Below are 20810 nucleotides of genomic sequence, written 5' to 3' on the forward strand. Positions count from 1 at the left end.
TGTTTTCTTAAGAAAATACTGTATCTAAGACAAGGATTGCTATCAGATGTTTATATTTGGTTGGACTCATAATTCGTAAAGTGAATTGTTTCAACTTAAAACAAACAAGACGTGTAATCACACACAGAAAACAAACCATAAAAACTAAATGTTAGAAAGTTAAACTCACTAGCCAAATTATCGTCACCTTCTTCAGCTATCTGTTCTGTGTCGCTGTCATCAAACTTGATGTCTTTAAACCAGGATGGCTCAGAGTGTCCCTCCACAGAATGCACGGAGTCACTGTCAGGGGAAGGTGTCTCAGAAAATTCTGTACTCTGAAAGGATCAAGACAGGATCTGAGGAATTGACCCTCATGCTAACAGTGTTGAGGCTGTCATACTATAAATCAATTACAGCCCAATATTTCTATAAATCTAGCAACTGAATAAATTTATATATAAAAATAAAATTAAAACTTAAACAAAACAATATCATAATGACAATTATACTCTTAAACCTCTAGTTTTCATTAACTAGAAGGCTTAAGAAGCATATTATGAACAAAATATTTCTTTGATAGAGTTTTCACAGTGTTTCATTTCACTTTTTGTTCTAAGAATAAAGACAGCATAGAACTTTGCACTAACTCTAGGACACACCCTGGAAAATGACTGTTAGGTTTTAACAAATCACAAACACACCAGTCTTTGGGGTTAGTCATCTTTTCTAACTATTGGGTTTTCAATTTTAATTCACAAAGGTGTTATTAAACATTATATATATTAACATAAACTGAAAGGGAAGTATATCTTTTTCCTAAAAGTTCAACTTTAAAAAAATTTCCACTTTCCTGGGGTCGGCACTGCAGTGTAGCAGGTTAAACTTCTGCCTGCACTGCCAGCATCCCACATGGGCAACGGTTCGAGACTTACTGCTCCACTTCCTATCCAGCTGCCTGCTAATGCACCTGGGAAAGCAGCAAAAGATGGCCCAAGTGTTTGAGCCCCTGCAACCACATGGGAGATCTGGAAGAAGCTCCCAGGCTCCTGGCTATGGTATGGTCCAAGCCTGGCTGTTGTGGCCATCTGAGGAGTTAACCAGTAGATGGAAAGTAGATCAATCGCACTCTCTCTCTCTCTCTCTCTTTTTCTTTCTTTCTCTCTCTCTCTCTCTCCCTCCCTCCCTTCCTCCTCCTCCTCTTTCTCTAGAACTCTGCCTTTCAAATAAATAAAAGATAAATCTTTATAAAAAATTTTCCACTTTCCTAAGTTTAAAAAAAATTCCTCATTTTATCATTGTATACAATTTAATAGTGCTAAGGAGTCCAAATCTATCTCAATACATAATTTAAATTTTTCAGTTTAATGTGTACACTCCCTTAGTTGTAACAGCAGTAAAGCTGAATACCATTAATATTAAATGACAAGCAACAAAAACACTATAGGGGCTGGCGCTGAGGTGCAGTGAGTTAAAGCCCCAGTCTGCAGTGCCAGCATCCCATATGGGCACCGGTTCAAGTCCCAGATGCTCCACTTCTGATCCAGCTCTCTGCTATGGCCTGGAATAGCAGTAGAAGATGGCAAGTCCTTGGGCCCCTGCACCTGCATGAGAGACCTGGAGGAAGCTCACGACTCCTGGCTTCAGATCAGCACAGCTCCGGCCATTGCATCCATCTGGGAAGGGGAGTGAACCAGTGGATGGAAGACCTCTTTCTGTCTCTACCTCTCTCTGACCTCTCTCTGTAACTCTGACTTTCAAATAAATAAAATAAATCTTAAAAAAAAAAAAAAACAAGCTTATCATAATGTCATTTGAAGTAAACACTAAAAATTACCTGCAGTGGTCTGTATAGTGCATACTCATCCCTGAAAAGCTGGTCGTGATGACTAACACAATCTAGCCAACGTCCATCAACCATTGCTTGTCCAATTGCTATAGCTTGTGCCCTGAATCAAGACCAGCAAAATCAAAACTTTTAAAGTCAGTCAAAATAATTATACAGATATAAGATAAAATATAACCTTAATCTTTTTTTCAGTTCTAGTCATATTTGGGGTTTGAAATGGTCCTTGGATAGAGAAAACAAGAGACATGAAGCAAATTAAAAGATTCATCTAGGCATTACATTCAAGAAGACTCATTGGTAAGGAAGTCCTAGCCAAATTTACTTTTAGATTTAATAAGCATTTATTGAGTTCACATCCCTGTACTTAATAGAGTAAAAAAGTGTTGAGAATGTCATAGCTTCTACCCACATAGAGCTTATTGTCTTGTTGAAAACAAAATACCAATTATTACAGATGTAAACATAAAATGTGGGCCGGCACCGCAGCTCACTAGGCTAATCCTCCGCCTTGCGGCGCCAGCACACCAGGTTCTAGTCCCGGTCAGGGCGCCGGATTCTGTCCCGGTTGCCCCTCTTCCAGGCCAGCTCTCTGCTATGGCCAGGGAGTGCAGTGGAGGATGGCCCAAGTGCTTGGGCCCTGCACCCCATGGGAGACCAGGAGAAGCACCTGGCTCCTGCCATCGGATCAGCGCGGTGTGCCGGCCGCAGCGCGCCAGCCGCGGCGGCCATTGGAGGGTGAACCAACGGCAAAAGGAAGACCTTTCTCTCTGTCTCTCTCTCTGTCCACTCTGCCTGTCAAAAAAAAAAAAAAAAAAAAAAAAAAAAAAAAACATAAAATGTGTGCATGTGTGTATAACAAGTAATAATACTGCTCTATATGGCATTTTACAATTTATAAAGCACTTTAGCCAGTATTAATTTATTTCACCTCCATGGCTTACTCACAGGACCAAATATTCCACTCATGTTAGAACTATGGGATCCATATCTCAAAGAGATTAAATAACTGGACAAACCTAAAAAAGAGATATAGCCAAAATGACCACCCAAGGCTTCCACTGCTTAGAGCTGTTCTCTACTTGTTCAGATACTTGTTCCTTCCTATGATGAGGAACAGGTAAACTGAGCAAGTAGCAAAAATCAGGGAATATGTTAACTTGAAAAGCAATAGGCTACATGTGTTATCTTTCTTACAATGATTTGTGAGGCAGGCTAGGACTATCCAAGTGTGGTTAATGAAAGCTACAATGTCTACAGTAGAGAACAGAAGCAGAAGAATCCTTTGGCCTTGGGCTCTAGCTATATTCTCCAATCCTTTTTTACCAGAAAGTTCTGCTTTGGAGGTAACTGCAGACTTCTGCTTTTCATAAGGTGAACTATAACCCCCTTTGGCTACTTGCACCTATTCTCTACTGGTCACAACCCAGACAGGAGGAAGACTGAGTATTCATCAAATCCATGAAACAGTACCTAACCAAGAAATATGCTACCTTCTTTCTTCAAGTATGCATCCTCATTAAAAAGAAAGAAAGAACAGCAAAACCTCTTCATTAATACCACAATACCTTGTAGCAATGTGTCCATTTCGGATTAGCCAGTTGACTAACTCCTTTCCTACAATGCAGTTGGGATGCGTTCTCAGCCAATAACGGTGATCCTGAAACTCCATTCCACTACTGTGATGGCAGATTTTTTTCCACAGGTCCTTCAACTGAACACTGTCCTGCAATCACATGTTAAGAGTCAGCAATCACTCCCAGAACAGTGCCTTTTACTTTTTAAGATGCTACCTGTGACTCTTATATTCATAAAAGGAAACTGAATTTGTATTTTATACTAATGCATATGATTTAATAATAATTACATATACATAGAGAACAGCTTAAACTCAACTAATTTAGCCCTCAATATAATTATTGCTCTCAAAAATCAACTATCTCAAATACTTTGTTTTCCACCAATAACACATATTACCAGTATCTTACTTACCTAAGTGCAAAAAATACTCTTCTTTAGAGATGGGGCAAGGTAGAGGGAGACAACAGCCAATTCTAGGAACCTAAGATAACTGTTCCTAGTAGCCTTTATTCCACCAGATTCTCACCATTCTCAGCTATACCCAATTGCTAGGTGAATTTTCCTAGAAGAAAGCCTTCAGTAAATTACTCCCAGCTCAAGAAAACCTCCAACATTGCACAGTGAACGGGTTCAAACCTAAATCTGTAAGGACTGGAATTCACTGTCCCAGACAACTTCACATTCTACTGCCTACAGAGTACAACTTCTCTCTTAATTCATAAATCCCTCCTTCAGTCCGTGGAAAATGTCAAGCTTATTCTTAGCCCTATAACCTGTCTTCACACCTTTGTGGACTATTCCCTTCCCTCATGCCAATCCAAATCAATTCCATCCTTCACGGTCCAATTCAAGATCCTTCACTGAAAGCCCTTCCTGAGACTGGCACTGAGGCGTAGCAGGTAAAGGCACCGCCTGCAGTGCCAGCATCCCATGTGGGTGCCGGTACGAGTCCTGGCTGCTCCACTTCTGATCCAACTCTCTGCGATGGCCTGAGAATGCAGTGGAAGATGGCCCAAGTCCTTGGGCCCGACACCCACGTGAGAGACCTGGAAGAAGCTCTTGGCTCCCGGCTTTGGATCGGCACAGCTCCAGCCACTGTGGCCAATTGGAGAGTGAACCAGTGAATGGAAGGAAGAAGTCTCTCTGCCTCTCCGTCTCTCTCTTTGTAACTCTGACTTTCAAACAAATAAATAAATCTTTAAAAAAAAAAAAAAAAGCCCTTCGGAGTCTCTTACTAGGAATAATCTTTCCATTTTTTGAATTCTTATATCTTATATGACATATAATCATATTATTAACTTGATATTCTTTTTATTATTACAGTATTACTTTTATTTTAAGGACTTCCTCACTTTCTTGCTGATTTTATTTCCACTTTTTGAATTGTAAGCTTGAAAACAGAAGCCATATTTCCCATTTCTTTGAGTCACTCTTAGGAGTGAACATAATATTTTACACATAAACAAATAAACTATTATCTCATATAAACCTATATAGTATTAAATGTCTGAAAAGTTTTCCACGTGCATGAGAAACATGTTTCTCAGCAATCTGGGACCAAACTAAAAAGTTAACCTTTTCATTACAGAGGCAACTAAATTCTAACTGTGCAAGAAGAAAGGGATAAAGAAAATACGAATGCATTGAGTGCAAATGGTTGACCAGTTTCTCAGGTGCTCCTAGTGAAAACTTAAGCTAATTATTTCTCTATTTAATTGATATGCTATTTCATCTATATATATATTAAATATAAGCAAGATAAACATTCTTTAAACATAAGTAAGATAAACATTGCTCAGAACTAGCAAAGGGTCAAAGACACTGGACCAGTACCAGAAGAATTTTGCGTTCATCCTCAGTGGTCTCTGTTCTAATATATGGGCGGCTAGCCTGGGGACTGACAGACGTCTCATACGAGGGGACCATAGGAGAACCAGATCGATCCAGTGACAGGTTAGTAATGCTGGCTGACCTAGAAATTTAAAAAAGTGAAATCACAGTTATAAATTCTTCAGTTATAAATCACAGTGAAAATGCATTGCCAAATAAATGCCTGCTTGCCAACGTTGAGGATGTGTCTACAAACAGAATGACCATGCATGTGATCATCAGGACACTGGGGAAAGGATATCCAGAAACTTTCCAGACCGCAGAGGGGCTTCACAGAGTTCACCAACAGAATCACATGGTAACACATACTTTCTGTAAGTTTTTGGAGCCTCTTCATATATTTGCAACTTTTATGTGAGTCTAAAATTATTTGGAAGTAAGTTTAAAAGAAAGTAGTTCTGGAAGGGTTACAATGTATAGCGCATATATGCTTTTCTAAAGGGCATAGGCAAAAATTCCTCCTGTTAAAAGCTCTTTAAATTGACAAATATAAAAACGATACAGAAATAATCCTGTAGACCAAGGCTGAAAAATTCTGGCCCACATGCCAAACCTATTCTGCCCCCTTTTTTCTGTATAGCTCATGAACTAAGAATTTTTTTTTTATATCTGAATGTCTACAACCAATCTGACAAGGAACACACTAATTTTGAACTCCAACTAAGCAACCTGTTACACCCACAAAAATAATTCCTTTCTTCTCCTTAGATCCCTATTTAAAACGTTATCTTCAATTATTATCACTGGAAATAATTTTTATTTTGGAAACAGTTACTTGTTTCCTCTCATGAAATAAGTACTTACATATATATCCTTATCCTTATACCAGATAAATGGCTTATCAATGGAATATCAACACAATGATCAAGCTTTTATTTATAAAAAGTATTTACCCAGAAATTTAGTTAAGCTTCTACCTAGAAAAAAATGAAACTCAATTTTAGCTTCCATATAAAGGATTAAAAAAAAAAAAAAAGCAAAAGCATCTATGTGTTAGACAATATATAATGCATCCATTAGGGCAATATATGCATCCTTCCTCATTTAATCCTCATAGTACACTATGGAGTATGTATTACTACCTCCATTTCACAGATAAAGAAATCAAGAATCACAAATTAAATAATCTGTGTAAAGTAACTCACCTAATATCAGGACTATCAATCAAAACTAGGTCTCAGTTGAAAAAGTATGTTCCTTCCAGTATGAAGATAAAGCTATTTTTAAAATAATTTAAGAGTTGGGGTGGGGGTGGGGGGATAGCTGGCACTGTGGCATAGCAGGTAAAGCTACCACCTGCAGTACTGGCTTCCCATATGGGCACCAGTTCAAGTCCCAGCTGCTCTACTTCCAATCCAGCTCTCTAGTATGACCTGGAAAAGCAGTGGAAGATAGCCAAAGTCCTTGGGCCCCTGCACCCACATGAGAGACCTGGAAGAAGCTCCTGGCTCCTAGCTTCAAATAGGCCCAGCCCCGGCCATTACAGCCATTTGGGGAGTGAACCAGTGGATAGAAGATCTCTCTCTCTACCTCTGCCTGTCCGTAACTTTGCCTTTCAAATGAATAAATCTTTAAAAAAAAAAACAGCTGTGGGCCAGCACTGTGGTGCAGCATCAAGTAGTTCTGTTGGGGAGAAGGCTTGTCAGTTTCACCTTCAGGTCTTCAAGGTCTACCTCAGAGAAAAATCCCCTCCAGTCTCCTGCAGGGGCAGGAAGGGAAATATACTCCAGCCTCCTCTAGTCACCCTGTCACACCAATGAGGAAGAAGGAAAAAAAAAAAAAAAAACAGAATTACTGATAAAGGGAATTTTCTGTACTTTCCACTCAATATTGCTATGAACCTGAAACTGCTGTAAAAAATAAACATTAACCAAAAAAAAAGCAAAAGACAAAAATGTCTATAACTTGCTGTCAAATGCTTCCCAAAACTACAATGCATACTAAAACATAAAAAGTGACAAAGAAAATGTATAAAATGTAAATCAGTAAATCTTTATTTTTAATATTTATTTGAAAGGCAGAGTTAGAGAGAGAGAGAGATTTTCCATTAGTTGGCTCATTCCCCAAAGCAGGCCAAATCCAGGAGCCTAGAACTCTATCCAGTCTCCCACATGAATGGCAGGGTTCTATGCACTTGGGCTATCTGCTGCTCCTTTCTCAGGCACATTAGCAGGGAACTGGTTCAGAAGCAGAGCAGCCAGGAATTGAACCCACTTTGCCACAATGGCAGCCCCAAATCAGTAAATCTTAATGAGGAATATATGAACATTTATTATTCTATTCTTAAAACTTTTCTATAAGTTTCAATTTTCTTCAAAATGATTAAAAATAAGGAAGAAAAAAATCTCATTCAGAGTAAATGGGAGTCCTTGCACTTAGTTTGATGACTGCTCTATTCCAGACACACAGGACTCCTTGGCTGCTACTCCTTGTCAGATATGCTCCCTTTCAGGAAGTTGGTATTCATATTTTAATGGCATATCCTACTACAAACATCCAAATGGCTCACTCTTTTCACATCCTTTGGGTCCTTCTACTGAACTATAAAAACAGAGGATGCTGTCAGTTCTGATGTCTGAAGCCAGCAGAGAATATCAGATTGCGCCATGGAGAACGAAAATGAAAATTGACCAAGAAAAAGGAAATGATAGTTTAACTTTTAGAGTTAGGAGAGTAAATGCCAACCAATCCCACCTATTTTTTTTTTTTTTTTTTTTTTTTTTTGGACAGGCAGAATGGACAGTGAGAGAGAGAGAGAGAGACAGAGAGAAAGGTCTTCCTTTGCCGTTAGTTCACCCTCCAATGGCCGCCGCGGCTGGCGCACTGCAGCCAGCGCACCGCGCTGATCCGATGGCAGGAGCCAGGTACTTATCCTGGTCTCCCATGCGGGTGCAGGGCCCAAGCACTTGGGCCATCCTCCACTGCACTCCCTGGCCACAGCAGAGAGCTGGCCTGGAAGAAGGGCAACCGGGACAGAATTCGGCACCCCAACCGGGACTAGAACCCGGTGTGCCGGCGCCACAAGGCAGAGGATTAGCCTAGTGAGCCGCGGCACCGGCCTCAATCCCACCTTTTAAAAAACTGTTTGTTCTTCTCATTACCATTAAAAGAAATAAAAATTAGACACACAACATTGATTTTTATTTGGCAGCTTACCTATTTCGAGCTGGAGATTTCCCAGTATCCTCTTGGACAGATACAAGTCTTGTTGAAAGAGCAGTGTTCGAGGAGTCTGGATGAATCAAACTAGAAAGAAAATGGGGAAATACTGGGACAATAAGAGGCAAATCCAATTCAATAAGGTACTTTAGTATTTTAAAGCAAATTAAATTTTTTTCTAAAAAATATCAGATACTGAGTCATTTTTGTTCTTCAATTACAGTGGAAACTGGGTATCATTTTTATCTTAGGTATATTAAATGCTAAAAGAATTATATTGAAAAGTTTTTTTGATGTATGTGAAATACCAATAAAATAATAAAATTGGCTGGGTAGGCCGACGCCATGGCTCACTACGCTAATCCTCCGCCTTTCGGCGCCGGCACACCAGGTTCTAGTCCCGGTCAGGGCGCCGGATTCTGTCCCGGTTGCCCCTCTTCCAGGCCAGCTCTCTGCTGTGGCCAGGGAGTGCAGTGGAGGATGGCCCAAGTGCTTGGGCCCTGCACCCCATGGGAGACCAGGAGAAGCACCTGGCTCCTGCCATCGGATCAGCGCGGTGCACCGGCCGCAGCACGCTGGCCACGGCGGCCATTGCGGGGTGAACCAACAGCAAAGGAAGACCTTTCTCTCTGTCTCTCTCTCTCACTGTCCACTCTGCCTGTCAAAAAAAAAAAAAAAAAAATTGGCTGGGTAGATGACTTACAGAACTCTTTCTCACATCATATATATAAGAAGAAATTGATTTTAGGGGAAAACTGAGTTCAAATATTTTATTCTCAGTCCCCATAACAAACTAAAATAGCAATACAGAATCAAACAACCATAGGTCCAAGTGCTGGATCTACTTCTTACTAGCTGTGTGACCTTGGATTCATTACTTAACCTCTCTGAACTTCAGCACCCACATCTGTCAAAAGGAGAAATAGTACCTGCCACAGAGATAATTAACACTAAAGAGGGAGCCGCGCTGTGGCTCAGCATGTTAACACCCTGGCCTGAAGCACTGGCATCCCACATGGACGCTGGTTCAAGTCCCAGCTGCTCTACTTTCAATCCAGCTCTCTGCTATGGCCTGGGAAAGCAGTAGAAGATGGCCCAAATCCTTGGGCCCCTGCACCCATGTTGGACACCCGGAAGAAGCTCCTGGCTCCTGGCTCCAGATCAGTACAGATCCAGCCATTGCGGCCAATTGAGGAATGAATCAGCAGATGGAAGACCTCTCTTTCTCTGTCTCTCCTTCTCTCTCTGTGTAACTTTGACTTTAAAATAAATAAATAAATCTTTAAAAAAAATACTAAAGAGCACAGAACCTAAAATTTAACTATTATTTTACCTTCTTACGTAACCTAGATCTTTCAAGAAGCTTTTATACATCTTTTTTTTTTCATTAAATCATACTTGCCAGTCGTGGGCTTATACAACAGGGCCAGATGCAACAGGGCCAGACACAACTAAAAGGCACTACTAACTAAAGTAAGCAAGAATTGAGGAATCCCTATCGTTGGTATTGTTTTACTATAGAGTTAAATGTGTAAAATTTATAAAATATATGTAAGGTAGAAATAATTATGTCACAAACACCAAAGTAATCAAGTAACTTAAGAAAACTACCACTGACTGAAATGTTTGTGTTCCTCATACTCAACCCATTTCTCTATCCTCAATGAAACCACTGTTAGAATGTTTATCATTGTTTTCATTTTATATTATATCATGTTGGTCTCCCTAGATAATTTATTAGTTTTGTAAATTTTTGTATCCCTAGACAACATATTAATTTTATACATTTTTGAACTTCAAATAAATGGCATCTTAATTAGGTAATCTTCTTTCTTTTCTGCTGTACAAATGCCCCTAAGATTCACAGATGTTGGATTTAACCATAACTCATTTTTTTTATTTGTTTAAATTCATTATACACTAATTGCTCTCTTAAGGGGTAACTGAAAAAATAACCTATCAGAAAGATTTCGGATAAAACTTAACTCTTTGTCATGGCCAGATTTGATACTATGCTTAAGAAAATAATTTAGCTAAAAAAAAAAAAAAAAAAAGGAACTGATGAATCTCAAAAATTGGTAGTATCCTCCATTACCACTACCAGATAGTGCAGAAGACTCAGGTACACAAAAGACATGAAATATTCCTTTAGAAAGAAAAACGCCTGAATTCATTTGGAAATATTAATTCAAATCTGTGATCATTCTTCTTTCATTAGGAATTATAGGAATTATGTATCTCAGTTACTTCTGCTGTCTATTCAGCAAGTATTATCAAAATCATATATATGCCATGCACTGTCAATAGTACTAAGAGCATTATGAACAAAGAAAGGATGAGCCGGCGCCGTGGCTCAATAGGCTAATCCTCCACCTTGCGGCGCCGGCACACCGGGTTCTAGTCCCGGTCGGGGCGCCGGATTCTGTCCCGGTTGCCCCTCTTCCAGGCCAGCTCTCTGCTATGGCCAGGGAGTGCAGTGGAGGATGGCCCAGGTGCTTGGGCCCTGCACCCCATGGGAGACCAGGAAAAGCACCTGGATCCTGGCTCCTGCCATCGGATCAGCGCGGTGCGCCGGCTGCAGCGGCGGCCATTGGAGGGTGAACCAACGGCAAAGGAAGACCTTTCTCTCTCTGTCTCTCTCTCTCACTGTCCACTCTGCCTGTCAAAAATAAAATAAAAAAAAAATTAAAAAAAAAAAGAAAGGTATAAAGTTTCTCTTCTTATGAAGCTTATAGTCTAATCAGTCAATTTCATCACTATCCATAAATATCTGTAAGCCTTCAAGAGGCAAGCCAAGGAAAAAACAAAAAAAATAATGAATTTGCAGAAACAATTCAATGAAACTAAACATTAGCCAAAAGCAGTCATGGTTCACAAAACTATCACGATTTCCCAAATTAAAACAAATTACAAATTTAAAGGATAATACCTTTGCCAGGCCAAATCATCCTCTAAAAATATGTTACGGCTGGCTTTTCTACTCCCAACAGGTGTTCGGGGTTCACTTGGATCGAGTACAGATACGGAGTAAGTAGAATCTGAAAGAGCATTCAAGTCTTCCCCAATAGAATTACTATCTGTGGAGTGAGCATAACTTAAGGCTATTTTTCTACAGTATGTACAAGCTCGAAGGTCTCCTAGGAAAAAAAAAAAAGAAAGAAAGTTAAGTAAAAGATAGCAATAATACATTAATTAACAGAACATTTTATAACCTTTTGTTAATAGTTAACCTAGTAGTAAAAAAAAAAAAAGTTAATCTAGACACAGGAAGATGTTTTTTTCAAGTAGACTATCAAAAAAGAAATTTTAAATAACAAAAAATAAAAGATTTATTTATAAAAAAATTTTAAAGAAGTGAAATAATTTTGTTAACTCTGTTATATGTTTTAAATATTTTAAGAACCATCATTATGATAAATTCATCCAAGTGGCCAAATTCCCTCAAATACTTGTAAAAAAATTAAGAGAACAGGAAAACACAACCCAATGATACTAGAAAACTGTGCTTAAAGGAGTATTTCTTCAATATTGTAGAGACTAAATAGGAGTTCTATCAGAGACAGGCGTTCCAACGGAAAAAAAAAATTTAGAATAAACCATTACAAACTAAAACATATTTTCCCTAGGCAATAAGAAAACAGTCTCTGCTATGAAGCCCTGAATAGTGGCTTCCACAAGGGGGCACAATTTTCAAAACAAGTAAATAGGAAATGGGCTTAACATACAAGGATATTGGCCTGCGCCACAGCTCACTATAATCCTCCACCTGTGGCGCCGGCACCCTGGGTTCTAGTCCCGGATGGGGATCTGGGTTCTAGTCCTGGTTGCTCCTCTTCCAATCCAGCTCTCTGCTGTGGCCCGCGAGGGCAGTGGAGGATGGCCCAAGTGCTTGGGCCCTGCACCCGCATGGGAGACCAGGAGGAGGCACCTGGCTCCTGGCTTCGGATCGGCACAGGGCCGGCCACAGTGGCCAATTGGGGGGTGAACCAACGGAAGGAAGACCTTTCTCTCTGTCTCTCTCTCTCACTGTCTTAACTCTGCCTGTCGAAAAAAAAAATACAATGATACAAATACATGGGGTAAAAACTACATAAGTTCTTGTAGTCAAAACTGGGATAAAAATAAAATATTCTTGGGAGGATAAAGTTACTTAATATTTCTGATTTTTGTTTTATGTTGTGCCAAACACACTTTTATTTCAACCTTGTTTTTCTGTAACACTGTTTTCTGTGTGATTATGTAACAATCTGCTATAGTAAAAAAGGAGGCAAAATAATTAAACTTTACTAATAACATGTTATTTAACGATTCTATCTTATGCCCTTTCTACCAACAGAAATCTGAAGTGACACTAAAGATTTCTAAAAGTTCACTGTATTGTAATATAATTACTACCCAGTATAATAAATGACCTTTCTTTTTCATTTTAATGCTATTATTTTACAGTTTCCAACTTTATTAATAAAATTATACATATATTTTATCACAATATCACTTCTTGCATTACTAATTTCTATTTTAAAATTTATTTGTTTATTTTTTAAAGGCAGAATAAAGACAGGTCTTCAGTCTGCTAGTTTACTCCCCAAATGGCTGCTATAGCCAGGTTTTGGCCAGGCCAAAGTCAGGAGCCAAGAACTCCATCTTTGTCTCCCATGTGGGTGGCAGGGGTCTAAGTACTTGGGGCCATCTTCTGCTGCCCTCCCAGGCACATTAGCAGGAAACTGACTTGGAAGTAGAATAGCTGAGACTTGAACCAGCATTCCAATATGGGATGCTGACGTAGCAAGTAGCAGCATAACCCACTGTGCCACAACACTAGCTCTGCATTACTAATTTCTGATAAAATGTATTAAAACTCTAAAGTAAAATAGATTTACTTCAATCAAAAAAAAAAAGAAAATAACTGAATCCCAGTATGCAATAAATAAAAATGCTAAGACAAATCAACAAACCACCATCAACTAACCAAAGCAGAATTGAGAATTGCCATAAGCAAATTACTCCCTGCAGAAAACCACTTTACCACAACAAAGGCTGGATTCCTTTCTTCCACTATAAAGAAATTTTCCTTAACCAGTCAGCTATTAAAATTAAAATTATCTAGTTAATAAATACAGCCAAGCCTAATCAAAAAAGTTTTCATTAAGTACCTTCATCAGCAAAGGCCTGGCTCATGCTTGCTTATGTGATGGAAATAAAAGACTGACAAGACACATCTCTGCCATCAAGAATTCAGAGCCCACTAGAGGCAACAGACATATGTAGAATTTAAAACGCTGTGTGGCATATGCAGGTATTACTGCTATTATCACCACCAATAATAGCCTAATATTTTTTGAACCTCTCCTATGTTCCAGACACTGTTCCAGGTATTTCACATTAAATTCATAGTCACTTGTGCAAGTTCTGTCAATACCCAATGTTCCACTTGCAATGGTTAATGTGTCAAATAGTCAAAATGTCATTGTGAAGGTTTTTTTCTATGTTATTTATTGATTGATTGATTTTTTTTATTTATTTATTTATTTAAAAGGCACAGCAAGAGAGAAAGAGGAAGAGGGAAAGATCTTACATTCACTGGTTGACTCTCCAAATGGTTACAGCAGCCAGGTCTGTGCCAGGCCAAAGCCAGGAGCCAGGAACCAGGAATTCCACCTTGGTCTCCTACTTTGGAGGCAGGTACCCAAGTATAAGGCCCTCCCTCTGCTGCCTTCCCAGACACATTAGCAGGAAGCTGGAGTAGCTCAGATATGGGATGCCAGCATCACTAGCAGCAGCTGCACCTGCTGCAGCCCAGTGCCAGCCCCGTGAAGGCTTCTTGTTTTTTTGGATGTAATTACAGCTACAATCAGTTGACATTATGTAAAACAGATTACCCTCCATAACGTGAGTGGGTCTCATTCAATCAGCTGAAGGCACCAAGGGAAAAGACTAAAAGTTTCCAGATGAAAAACAAATTGTCTTAACACGGTATGATGGAAATCCTGCAGGAGTTTCCAGTCTGCTAGCCTGCCCTGAGAATCACGGACTTCCAGCCCCGTAATCATTTGAGCCACCTCACTAAAATACATCTCTCTACATAAAAAAAGGACTTCAAAAAGTTTATAGAAAATGTATTTTATGAAAAAACTATGCATAGACTCCAAAAGTTTTTTGTAAAAAATAAACAAATAAATTTTAAAAGTGGGGATAATTGGATTCCAGGATGGCAAGGGTCAAGTGATGATACTTAACAGCCAAAGACAGGTGGGCATGCTTTCTGCAATACACAGCAGACAGTAAGTAAACAGAACAGACTGACTTAAAGAAATGTATATCAATGCATAATTGATCATGGTGCCCCTAGAAATCAAGTAGTTGGACAGCCAATTAATTTTTTTAAGAGAGGTCTTCCATCCACTGGTTTACTCTGCAGATGACCGCAATGGCCAGAGCTGAGCTGATCCGAAGCCAGGAGCCAGGAGCTTCTTCCGGGTCTTCCACACGGGTGCAGGGGCCCAAGCACTTGGGCCTTCTTCCACTGCTTTCCCAGGCCACAGCAGAGAGCTGGATCAGTTGGATCAGAAGTAGACCAGGGCTCGAACTGGTGCCCATATGGGATACCAGCACTGCAGGCTGGGGCCTTAACCTGCTGTGTCACAGTACCAGCCCCAGCCAATTAAATTTTTACTTGATTTTTTCAAATATGGGAGGCAGAATTCTAAACAAAGTATACAGACATCTAACATGAATTATAAAAACAAAGTCATGACCCATCAACAGATTCCCAGACTTGAGCCTTATACAAACCCAGAACTCTCTGAACGAACAAACAGGATACCCCTGAAGAACCCCACTATACTGCTAAGAATTTATATTATTAATCTTTCTACCAGCCTTCCCCAAAAGGACTTACAGACTTTTACCAAGGTGATCAGATACACTGAGCAAAAGGAAATAGTCAAAGTTTTCAGGGATTAAAGACTCTGTGAGGGGTGGGGAACCTTTCTTTTGCCAAGGGCAATTGGATATTTATAGCATTATCTGCAGGCCACACAAAATTATCAACTTAAAATTAGCCTGACAAAGATTTATTGAATGAGTCCCACCTGCAATTGCCTTGGCAGGGTCAAAACAAATGATTTCATAGGCCTTACACGGCTCATGGGCCAGACATTCCCCATCCCTGTTTGAATACAGACAACAATTCCACAACACCCAAAACTTTACTGTACCCCAACAGTCAAACCAGGGGTTTATGGAGGATAGATAATGGAGTTTTAGTTCACAGTTCATCTTACAGTGGGTTTAGTGGATCCCCAAGCCCATTTTGTGGTTATTTCCCAAATTCTGGAACATATAATTGGAACAGACAGATTCAGCAACTGGCAGAATCCCTACTTTGGTTCCCTAGAATGTGGAGTGATGTCTATTAGAGTACTTAGGACCTTCAGAATCCTAAGACAATAAATTTCTGTTGTTTTAAACCATCCAATTTGTGGAAGCCCTAGGAAACTAACACACCAACAGTATTAACAAGACATGTTTTATCTTAATGGTAAACATGAGCACTGAGAGAGTATTAGGCAAAGGAATAGTCCGTGGTGATCATATTAGCATTTTACAAAGAATACTGGCTAGAGTATGAAAAGTGAATTAGAGGTAGGAAAAAACTAAAGATAAAGAGCTTTTGAAAGCTGTGGTCATGATCTGAGTGAAAGAAAATGGGATTTTGGACTCCCCAACAAATTAGGTGAAGAAAAAACTGAGTTAAGACCAAAAGAGGGAGAGTAAGTATTCTCTCTTGGGAGAATTCTTCTTTCCATTCCCCAATCACTGTATATATCCACACAATACTCTGTTTCAACAAATTTTTCTGTTTCAATAAAAAAATGTTCTGTATCGCTAAAATTTGATTGTGTTCCTTATGAAAGAGTGTAAGATACAATTTGCCAAAGTACAATGTCACATAAGTCAAGGAATATTTGTACTTTGTAAAATTAAAGTCCTCATGGTAAAACAAATTACAAATCAGGGGACAGGGCAATGGCCTAGAAGGTTAAGCCTCCACCTGCAGTGCCAGCCTCTCATATGGGCAGCAGTTTGAGTTCTTGCTCCACTTCTGATTCAACTCACTGCTAATACTTCTGGGAAAGCAGTGGAAGATGGCCCAAGTGTTTGGGCCGCTGAACCCATGTGGGAAACCCAGAAAAAGCTCCTGGCTCCTGACTTAACCCTGGCTCAGCCCTTGTAGTTGTGGCCATTTGGGGAGTGAACCAGCAAATGGTTCTCTCTCTCTCTCTCTCTCTCTCTCTCTCTGTATTCTGCCTTTCAAATAAATTTTAAAAATAAATCCTTAAAGAAAATGAGAAATCTATTCTAACCATCTTTTTACTAACAACTGCGATATACTCCTTTTACTCTTGTAACTTGTGGACATTCATTATCTACTTTGTTATTTAACTGTAAAGCTGTCAAAACCAAAGCTGTGTCTCCCTTACCTTTGTGTCCCCATGTCTTCTACCTACCACCCAAAACAAAAACTGGCGTAATGCTGTCCTGTGTTATAACTATTTTAAAGTTATGACCTCTAAAACTTATAAAAACTGCCAATAAAACGCATTTACCTGTATAGCCCATAAATTTTCCAGGAATTTCTTGATTACAGCAACGACTGCAGAAAATTTGCCCACAGAGTCGACAATGGTGTCTGCGCCTAAAGGTTGTAAACTTCTCACTGCAGTCATAGCACTCTTTACACTGGCTATCTGGCATCCAGTATTGCTTCAGGTCACTATCCTGTAACAGTAAAAATGCATGAAGGCTTCTTGAAAATACTGATAATTAACATACAATGGCAAAATGCATAATCAGAATCCTAGAAAGTTTCTTTTGCAGAAGTCAACAAGCTAATTCTAAAATTCATACGAGGGACCAGCGCTATAGCACAATAGGTTAATCCTCCACCAGCAGCCCAGGCATCCCATATGAGTTCTGGTTCTGGTCCCAGATGTTCTACTTCCAATCTAGCTCTCTGCTTTGGCCTGGGAAAGCAGAAGATGGCCTAAGCACTTGGGCCCCCTGCACCCACATGGAAGACCTGGAAGAAGCTCCTGGTTCCTGGCTTCTGATCAGCCCAGCTCTGGCCATTGCGGCCATTTGAGGAGTAAACCAGCAGATGGAAGACCTTTCTCTCTCTCTCCTTCTCATTGTCTGTAACTCTACCTCTCAAATAACTAAATAAAATCTTTTAAAAAATAAAATAAAATAAAATTCATATGGGAATGCATAAAGCCAAAACGATTAAGACAATCTTGAGGAACAAAGGCTGACATTACCTCCCATCAAGATTTATTCTAAAGCTGGAATAATTAAGATAGGGTATTGGTACAAGCATATAAAAAAAAAAAAAAAACAAGGTGGTCTTTTTAAAAACAACAGTGCTCAGTTCAACTGGATGGACTTCCATGAGGAAAAAAGGAGGCTTAACTACTATTTATTCACAAGCTTCTAGAACTGATAAACACTGTTAAGAACACAAAAATCACCAATGGTGAAGGGGGGGAAATTGATGAATTAGACTACAATACAGTTAAGAATATACTGTAAAAATACAGTATATCTGGAAAAAATACCTGGAAGAAACATGATTTAAACTTTCTTTCTAATAGAATTACGTCATTTTGAATTGGCATGGCATGATCTCCCTAAGGTTCAATAAGTAATCTTCCAAAGCCTCCAGAGAGTACCTGACTTTTCCCCTCCATAATTTCCTTGAGGCGTTTTAACACTGTGCTGAGGCTTCGAAGCTGAACAGCTGTACGAGGGTCATGACTTCCAAAGGTAGGTTCTGCTTTCCTCCTTGTGTCTAAGTCAGAGTGAACGAAAAAAAAAAAAAAAAACTTATTAAAAATTCCAAATGTCTATATATAACAAGGTATGTGATACAAAATGCTTCTTACTGTTAGCATATACTTATGTTCTCCCATTCAGTGACACTAAAACCAGTCTTTATAAGAGGATGCTAAAACTATTTGTCACCATGAAGAATACCATTTCACAAGCAAGTAAGGGCTACCTAAGACAAGAACTGTCTGAGATCATTTACAGTTTTGAGGCCTGGAATAGGAGTATCACTTAAATGGCTCAGAATTCATTAATGATTTCTTGCACCCTTGGTCCCAACATATCATACCTGCTAGAAAAGTAGTATAAAGGAGAGCAATCCCAGAGGGTTAATTTAGATTGGTCTCTAAAGTCAAAAAGATAAGCATTAGGATCAAACAATTCAACTCTGTCTGCAGACCCTACATCCAGAGGTCTCATGGAACAGATCATCAAAAAGAACTTAGCCCAGCTCCCAAAGATTCAGAGAGACTTCAGAACATGCAGGATGGTACATTTTGCCATGATAAAACTGAATAATTCTACATAGATTAAAACTGCCAGAGAATTGCAAAAATGCCAATCCTACCCTTCCCTCTCACCGCCTCAACTCTGCAGCCCCAAACTGTAAGGGACTACTTATACTTGAAACAGCAATATTAAAGCCAAATCACTCAATAATAAAGTAAGCTCAAATTCCAGCTTTGAGCCATTATGGGATATATCCACCAAAGCGGCCATCCACTATTTATTTTAGAGCAAAGTTACAAGTGAAGTTTCTATCTATTCCTGGCTCCAGCAACAACAAAACTTACAGGTGAAGGACACATGGTTTGACAACAGGGATGAACACCGGGGTGGGCATATGGCACAGCAGTTAAGATTCTGCCTGGAATGTCTGTATCCCCTATCAAGAGTACCTGCTTTGGTGGAGGATGGCCCAAGTGCTTGGGCCCTGCACCCACATGGGAGACCAGGAGGAAGCACCTAGCTCCTGGCTTGGGATCGGCGCAGCATGCCAGCCGTAGCAGCCATTTGGGGGTAGACCCAACGGAAGGAAGACCTTTCTCTCTGTCTCTCTCTCACTCTCTAACTCTGCCTGTCAAAAAAAAAAAAAAAAAAGAGTACCTGCTTTGAGTTCCAGCTATCTGTTTCTGACGCAGTTTCCTGTTTATGTATACCCTGACAGGCAGCAGATGATGGCTCAAAGGACTTGGGTCCCTGCCAAACACAACAGAGACCCTGACTGAGTTCCAGGCTCCTGGCTTGGGTCTGGCCAGCCCTGGCTATTTTAGGCACTTGGGGAATGAACCAGCAGACAATTCTCTATGTCTCTTTGTCTCTAACTGTATGCCTTTCAAATAAAATGAAAATGAGCATCCTATTAGCTTAAACTCATTAACCTAATAACCTACAAAAAATAGAGTGGTCCCCTGTTATCCATGGTTTCAAACTCAGTCTTAATTACCTGTGTTACCATGGTTCCCTCAGTTTCAGCTACCTGTGGTCAACTGCAGCCCCAAAATACCAATGTTTGTCTTGACTCTTTCAAGAGAGATCACATTCATACAACTTGTATTACGATATACTATTATAATGACTCTATTCTGTTGTTAGTTATTGCTGTTCATCTCTTACTGTGTCTAATTTATAAATTAAACTTTATCATAGTCATGTAGTGAAGAAAAAACAGAATGTATATAGGGTCCAGTACTATCTGTATTTGAGGTATCCAGTGGCATACAATGTATGCCTCACAGATAAAGGGGTACCACTGTAACATAGATAATACCTTACTCTGAATCTTCCTTAAACCCACAATTTGCTAGATTTGCTTTATGTGTTGTTTTGGTTGAGTGAAGAAAAAAGGATTACAAAGAAATGAGATATTGGTATCTAACTCTAAATTCATAAAAATTTTCCCAAGATGATGTAATTACTGAAATAATTATTGTAGTGGCACCTATTTCTGAAAACACTGAAACACTTCTCTTTCTATAAATAGTTACATCTTAATTTCAGCACATATATCAAAGTGATGTTACAAACAGGGAAGTAGCACAATGACAAAATTTTTCTTGAGTCTCAAAACAAAGCAACTCTGGCCAGCGCCACGGCTCACTAGGCTAATCCTCCACTTTGCGGCGCCGGCACACCCGGTTCTAGTCCTGGTCGGGGCACCGGATTCTGTCCCGGTTGCCCCTCTTTTAGGCCAGCTCTCTGCTGTGGCCAGGGAGTGCAGTGGAGGATGGCCCAAGTGCGTGGGCCCTGCACCCTACGGGAGACCAGGAGAAGCACCTGGCTTCTGCCTTCGGATCAGCGTGGTGCGCTGGCCGCGGCGGCCACTGGAGGGTGAACCAACGGCAAAGGAAGACCTTCCTCTCTGTCTCTCTCTCTCTCACTGTCCACTCTGCCTGTCCAAAAAAAAAACAAACAAACAAAAAAAAGCAACTCTTTATGAGCTGAAAAAGGAGACAGATAAAACTGT

General features: G+C 39.8%; 1 protein-coding gene across 17 annotated transcripts in view; it reads right to left on the reverse strand.

The window, feature by feature from the left end:
• PIKFYVE (phosphoinositide kinase, FYVE-type zinc finger containing) overlaps positions 1–20810 on the reverse strand; it is a 101827-nt gene that overhangs the window by 72472 nt on the left and 8545 nt on the right. For 10 of the 17 annotated variants that reach the window (XM_070070282.1, XM_070070280.1, XM_051849175.2 and 7 more), the window contains 8 exons: positions 18187–18305; positions 17065–17236; positions 11385–11592; positions 8453–8542; positions 5240–5378; positions 3394–3551; positions 1817–1928; positions 170–317 (listed from right to left, as the gene is read on the reverse strand). In XM_070070282.1, coding sequence (XP_069926383.1) covers positions 170–317; positions 1817–1928; positions 3394–3551; positions 5240–5378; positions 8453–8542; positions 11385–11592; positions 17065–17236; positions 18187–18305 — 1146 coding nt within the window. Of the gene's footprint in view, positions 1–169; positions 318–1816; positions 1929–3393; positions 3552–5239; positions 5379–8452; positions 8543–11384; positions 11593–17064; positions 17237–18186; positions 18306–18632; positions 18675–19450; positions 19532–20810 lie in introns of those variants that run through there. The other 7 variants (XM_070070286.1, XM_070070287.1, XM_070070283.1 and 4 more) reach the window with 3 other exon arrangements.

Source organism: Oryctolagus cuniculus, chromosome 3 (assembly GCF_964237555.1).
Source record: "Oryctolagus cuniculus chromosome 3, mOryCun1.1, whole genome shotgun sequence".
Classification (NCBI taxonomy): Eukaryota; Metazoa; Chordata; class Mammalia; order Lagomorpha; family Leporidae; genus Oryctolagus; species Oryctolagus cuniculus.